Genomic DNA, 7,500 nt, shown 5'->3' with positions numbered 1-7,500 from the left:
CACACACACACACACACACACACACTCACACATATACACATGTACTCATTAAGACCATACTGAACAGCATTGGATTGGTGTGTGTGTGTGCGTGTGCGACTGTGCGACGTGTGCGTGCGTATGCGTGTGTTTTAGATATCTGTGTTTCTATATTAAGTTTCTAATATATTTGTGTGTGTGTGTGTGAGAGAGAGAGAGAAAGAGAGAAAGAGAGAGAGAGAGAGAGAGAGAGAGAGAGAGAGAGAGAGAGAGAGAGAGAGAGAGAGAGAGAGAGAGAGGGAGAGAGAGAGAGAGGGGGGGGGAGGGAGGAAAGGAGGTAGAGTGTTTTACTTATGCTTTGACAAGTTTATTGAGACAATCGGTTACAACTTAAAAGGACCAGATAACAAGCGTTATCCTTATTCATATTAGTCCATGTGAGGGCTCACACATCTATTACAAATACTTTTAACTATAACATTAATTTGAAATAAATATAGTACATGAGGCTGATAATTTACAAGCATGCAGAGTCAGGTGTTTAAATTTCAGGCGATGATATAACACGATAAATTATCCCTCTCACCTTGATAAGTCCTTTCCTAGGCTCACATATCGCATACGTCTTATGTTAACAATGCAAAATGATGCATATGGAGAAGAGAACTATTCAGATTTTCAAGAAAAATGTTTGATTGGTGCAGAAATCCTGTATTTCAAGAATTCAATTACCTGGCCATTTCTAATCATCCATACTTTTTTTTCGGGGACACCTGGTATCTGTATATCTTATGCATGGGGCACTGTAGTATACTTTGTATCAAAGTAAATGACCTTAGATACCTACGCACCTGACTTAATACTCATATGCAGTCTTTCCACTTGTCCTTGTCCCTCCTATATGTAAATTCTGTTTTCATTACTAGATGCATATGATGGTTCGAGATTACGCTCGTCTCAATCGCCTCGCCATGTCTAGTTTCGCCAAAGTCTAACTGTATCCTCTTGATATTTCTCCTTGCCTGCTTAGGAGTCTGAACACGCTTAGTGCTCACTTCACATTCCATATCCACTTTCTTCCTTCCTCCGCTCTTGTGAAGACCACTCCACTCTCGGTGAACTCTGGCGCTAGCCCCATAATGTAGAGCAGGATGTGGACCTGTGAGGCACACTCCCTCCTCTACCACCCCCAGTACTGACCCATCGGGTGTTAAACCATATATTTTATGACCATGTCTTGATTTAAGTTGACCTGCATCATACATCTTCTTATCCACATAGAGGGGATCTACATCTACGTTTACCTCTTGATTCTCCCTTGGTGGCACTTTTGATAATGCTTGAAGAGAATGACATTAGTTCTTCAAGCCAAAATAATCGATACTATCAATATCACTATTCCTTTGAGCCATGTTCTCTTTCCCTTCTGTGTGACCTAACCTTTGTAGCTAATCATGTCTTTCTGTCTCCCTTGACAAATCTTCGTTAAAGCTATTTCAACTTACGGGTTTCGATTTGTACCAGCTCTCCATATTGTAAATAAACTGGAGGAAACCCCTTTTCTCTGAAATTCACATCGATTTATTACATAAAGATAACTCGACATTTAGTGCGAAATGTTCAATAAGGCTTTACTTACTACTTGGCATTCACCGCAAATCTCCTGACCTCCAAACAGAACTAATTAACCGTTCTTGATGTCTGCCGCCTCTTTCCTACCCAGCAAGCATGCATCGGGCATATCTTTAAGAAATTACCAACTAACTGTGGGTGCCTAGGCACCAATCTAAGACTATAGTCAGAGTACATGCAATCTGATGAATGTCTGAAATCAATGCATCTCCCATAGCAATATGGCCTACACTTCATATTGTTCTAGATACAGCTTTACTCATGAATGTTCATTTCTACACGGCTTCTTAAACGGTACTGATTTTTTACATCCAATAACTATTAAGTATAAGAGCGTTGCCTCTTATGTCCCAAGTTTCTTGGAGACAAACGTTAACATCACTCTTCAATGCGAAACTGTTAACATTCTAAAACAGTGACTCCATCAAACCTATATCTTTTCCTGAATATTTGCTTACTCCTGAACTAATTCCCCTTTTTTCAAGTTTATCTATTTTAGCGTCTGAAGGTCGCAGAGGCTGCTGTTCTTTCCATTGCATTCATTTTTCGTGTTATTCATTTGATGGTAATTTTACTTTCCGTATTTTGATCCTTCTCAAAACCCCTTTTGCTTTTCTTTGAAGTCTCTACTCCTTTTTTTATGATCTTGACAGTCGCTATCCATCCCTTGTGCAAAAAATCAGTTGCACCAATCGTCTATACCGATGTATGCAAACGTAGGGAAATTGCAGATATTTCGTTCCTACGTTCCCAGAGGAATCATTCTGCAATCTCTCTCGACTGCTTATTATCTTGGCCATTTTTGGCGTTGCCATCTTCTTTCAACCGCGGCATATGTGGTGGGCCTTGTATGCAAGCATTGTGAGGTGGTATGCTCTCCTTCCTCTAAACGTCAGGCCGCCTAGTAGACATTCCTTTTCCCCTTTTTTCCAATGCCCTGCTAGGGAGCCGCAGAAGTAATTTCAATCCTTGACCTCGCCTTGCTTGCTAGACCTGCAAGATCTACATCTGGAAACCTGCTAACAGACACACGACTTGTGTCCCCATCTGTAGCACCTGTGGCACATGACTGGCACATGAGAGAGAGAGAAGGAGAGAGAGAAAGAGAGAGAGAGAGAGAGAGATAGAGAGAGAGAGGAAACAAACAAACAAACAGGAAGATTACATTTAGAGGAACTAATCCACTCCAAACAAGTATCAATATGTTTCTATTATCATGAATAAGATGATGTGCGATAATATCACATCTTAATAGGGATGTATTTCTTCATCATTTATGACGAGGATGTTGATTATAGCAATGATAATAATAATTACGATACTGATAACATTAAAAAAGGCCATAGTGATAAAGATTTTATAACAGATGATAATAATGATGGTAATGATAATGATGATGATAATGATTATAATAATAACGATAGTAATGATTATGATAATAATTATAGTAACAATAGAAATAATAATGACAATGTTCATGATAATGATATAATGATAAAACTGATTATGATGATAATAATAATAATGATTATGACACTGATATTTATAGAAATTATTAATATGATTACATTGATGATAATAACAATGATAATGATAATAATGTAATGATGATAATGAAAATTAGGATAATCATGATAATTATAATTACGATAATGATAATGATGGTGATCAAAAGACTGATAATAATCATAATAACAATAGTGACAATAATGGTAATGATGATATCAATAGTGACAATAATGTTAATGATGATAACAAGAGCAATAACAACAATAATAATGATAATGACGATCTTATTATATAGTGATATTGTTGTAGGAGATATCGTGATATAGAAAAAATAATATTTTTTTGTGACACGAGCAGAGAAGGATCGTTCGCGTACTAAAAATAAATCCGGATTCAAAGCTACTTCTTACACGAACGCCGGAATCATAACAACTATTAGGTAAGAAGGTGATCTATCAGCTGATTTGGGAGCTTTGTTTAATAGGTTATTTAATCAAATATTGAATGATTTGACGGTTTTAAAGTGGAAATATAACACCAGAGGTTGTGTATATTGAAACAACAAGAAATAGTCACCTTTAACTATTGACATCTTATATAATTCTTAGTTTAAATACGGTACTTTTACTTCTAAACCTCAGGGACTGATTATTGTTCTTATATATTGAAGGATTATTTTATTATTATTAGAACATAAATGTGAATACTTAGCTGCTGTAAACATTATTGTATTGCGTTATAATGTCAGGTCCACTGCCTTTTCATTTATGTTCATTAAACACTCATGCCACTTCAAAGCCTTAGGTATTGTGACTTAAGTATTACAATGCGTGCATTGTTATTGGTATTGCTTTTCATTAACGAGGTCTCGCCTCATAGCAGTGGAGAAAATAATTTGGTATAGGTCCAGTTTCACACAGCCGTATGATACATGGAAAATATCACATGTAAACGAAAGAATGAAAATTATATGACAATTTTCATTCAGAGCACTTCCTCTGCTAATTCTTGATAAAGAAGTTATTCAGCAGGTTTGATGTGTCAGCGATACATTTTTAAAAACTGCTTAACTCATGATACAGCTGATTTTATGTTTTTGTGTTGTAATTTACGTGATTTTAACATATAATACACATCAGGAAGAATTGAAAATCAAAAATTTAAATGGGAGATTTGATGGCTGTGAGAAACTGGAATTTTACCAATCATTTGAATATGTTTTTGATGCAGATTTCATTTTATTTTTATTTTCTTTGTCTATAGGTTTGACTGTGGAGGTTGGTTTTGCAAGATCAGATCACTTTTGTTCTGAATTTTTCTATTTGCTGAATTTACCTATTATAAAAAATGCTTATTTGAATCACTTTGGTAATCTGCCATATATAGACTCATATTTCATCTATAAGTCTAGAAAACACATACCTTAAGATGCTCAGCCCAGGCTGTACATCTGAGGATGTGGCCCATCTCGGGAGGGTTAATGATTTTCACATTATACGTATGACCTCACGTTTTTTAAATATTCTGTTGATGATCTCTACATTTATAAATTTGATAAAAAAAGGTAAAATAATATTTCAATGCAACTCATTATTGTTCTTTCAGCATTTCCTTATATTCACAATGCTTGGAAGAATTACTTCAAGCTTTACCACAAAAGGACTACAAAGACTAATAATCGCCAGAACTGCAGTATGTACAGAGAAATCAAAATGGTAAGGAGATCTTAGATTATATTTTAAGTTCCTCAAAGTCATTTGGTAAAAATGTTATTGTCTTTAATCTGAGCAATCATATAACTTTGATTTTAATCATTTGTATATGATTAAAATCAAATATATGTATATGAATATGAATATGAATATGAATATGAATATGAATACTTATATGTATACGTATATGTATATGTATATGTATATGTATATGTATATGTATATGTATATGTATATGTATATATCATATAATATATGTATAGTATGTATATGATATGTATATGTAATGTATGTGAATTATTATGAATTATATAAGTATATGTATATATGTATATGTATAAATATTGTATATGTATATGTATATTGTATATGTATATGTATATATATGTATATGATATGTATAATATGTACTATACGTAATACGTATACGTATATAAACGTACGTATATACGTATACGTTATAACGTATATGTATATGTATATGTATATGTATATGTATATGTATGTGTAATGTATATGTGTATGTGTATTATATTTGTATATGTATATAGTATATATATATGTATAATGTATATGGTATGTGTAGTATAGTATTATATGTTATATATATATATATGTCAAATATACTACACATACATACAACATACATACATACATACATACATACATACATACATACATAAATAATACATACTATAATACATACATATATATATATATATATACATCATAATACATACATAATACATACATACACACACAACATACACAACATACACCCCCCTACACACATACACACATACACAACATACAACATACATACATACAACTAACCCATACCCACACACACACACACACACACACACACACACACACACACACACACACACACACACACACACACACACACACACACACACACACACACACACACACACACACACACACTTATAGACAGAACTTGTTGATGCATCCCATATTATATCCATCTGTCATCATTTTATTATTGCAGGAGCAGTATACAAAGAGAAGCCTCAACGTCAAGCTTCCAACAGCATGAACAAAGCATTCAAGACGACAATGCAGATTTCACGGCAAAAAATGGCAAAGCAACAACATATGTCGAAGAGGAGGTGGCAAAGTTCAGGTTAATGGCAAGCTCTTGGTGGGATATTCATGGTGATTGTAAGCCCCTGCATTCCTTGAATAAATTAAGGTTAGTAGATATTTTCAGTTATTTCTGTATGATTAAAGTGGGATATGATACCTCCCATTTTTTTATATATTTATTTTTATTTACTTTTGTTTTTTGAATGTTTGCTAATATCCATATTATCCTTGATAATTTTTTTCTTCTACATACTGCAGTATATCTAGACTTTACATATAACTGATTCCATATATATTTGTATGCATTACATCAGTAGTCATCTCTTGTGTGATATTATTTCTAATCCTGAAACAGTACAAAACATGTAACTTAAAAAAAAACCCAATTACATTTGGTATCTCATATTTTAATGGTTATAACTTTTATATAGAATACACTTATGATGATTGCCCATAACTGTTAATTTAATAAGTATATGCTTGGTCATCAATTATTATTAAGAGGAGAGATAATTTTTATAGCTGGAAAATTACATCTCATTTTCCATTTTTTTGTGTTTATCTAAATTCTCCGTGTTGTGGGTATTTTGTGACATAATCCCTGTTTTGTATCCTGTAATCATGCTTTAACTCAGATTTGTTGGTATATTGTCCTGAGTGAGTTTATTTGGGTCTTTGGGATTTTTGTTTGTCAGACTTATATGTTTTTTTTCAGGTATTTTTTATACTTAATAAATGAATGGTTATTGGTAAAAGTATCACTTGTTTAGGCAGTCATTTGTTGATGATTGTGATAATCTTTAAGAGATTAGTAAGTATTATATAGATACATGAATAAATAGATAGATAGATAGGTAGGCAGGCAGGCAGGCAGGCAGGCAGGCAGGCAGGCAGGCAGGCAGGCAGGCAGACAGGCAGACAGGCAGACAGGCAGGCAGGCAGGCAGGCAGGCAGGCAGGCAGGCAGGCAGGCAGGCAGGCAGGCAGGCAGGCAGGCAGGCAGGCAGGCAGGCAGGCAGGCAGGCAGGCAGGCAGGCAGGCAGGCAGGCAGGCAGGCACAGACAGACAGGCACAGACAGACAGGCACAGACAGACAGGCACAGACAGACAGGCACAGACAGACAGGCACAGACAGACAGGCACAGACAGACAGACAGACAGACAGACAGACAGACAGACAGACAGACAGACAGACAGACAGATAGACAGGTAGACAGATAGGCAGACAGGCAGATAGATATATAGGTATATAGATAGATAGATAGATAGATAGATAGATAGATAGATAGATAGATAGATAGATAGATAGATAGATAGATAGATAGATAGATAGATAGATAGATAGATAAATAAATAGATAAAGAAACAAACTATCTCTGACTATTCTCTCATAATAGATAAAGAAACAAACTATCTCTCACTCCCCCTCCCCCTCAGCATTTGTTGTTATTATGAACTGATAGAAATTGACCGTTTTCTTTTTCGACAGAGTGTCAATGATCTGTGATGGTCTAATACAATCTGGAATTGCCAAGGCAGAGTATGTAGACGGGCCGACA

General features: G+C 34.8%; 1 protein-coding gene across 1 annotated transcript in view; it reads left to right on the top strand.

The window, feature by feature from the left end:
• Positions 1-3,578: 3,578 nt before the first annotated feature.
• The window catches only part of LOC122264095 (uncharacterized), a 15,733-nt gene continuing 11,811 nt past the window's right edge, over positions 3,579-7,500 (top strand). The window contains exons 1-4 of the mRNA XM_086540251.1: positions 3,579-3,604; positions 4,726-4,835; positions 5,845-6,048; positions 7,431-7,500. The exon at positions 7,431-7,500 is cut by the window's right edge and continues 57 nt beyond it. Of these exons, the coding sequence (XP_086396377.1) occupies positions 4,744-4,835; positions 5,845-6,048; positions 7,431-7,500 (366 nt within the window). The 5' untranslated portion in view covers positions 3,579-3,604; positions 4,726-4,743. The remainder of the gene's footprint in view (positions 3,605-4,725; positions 4,836-5,844; positions 6,049-7,430) is intronic.

This window comes from Penaeus japonicus, unplaced genomic scaffold (genome assembly GCF_977035675.1).
Source record: "Penaeus japonicus unplaced genomic scaffold, GWHDUDI00000001_assembly GWHDUDI00000009, whole genome shotgun sequence".
Taxonomy (NCBI): domain Eukaryota; kingdom Metazoa; phylum Arthropoda; class Malacostraca; order Decapoda; family Penaeidae; genus Penaeus; species Penaeus japonicus.
This window is presented reverse-complemented; position numbering and strand designations above follow the sequence as displayed.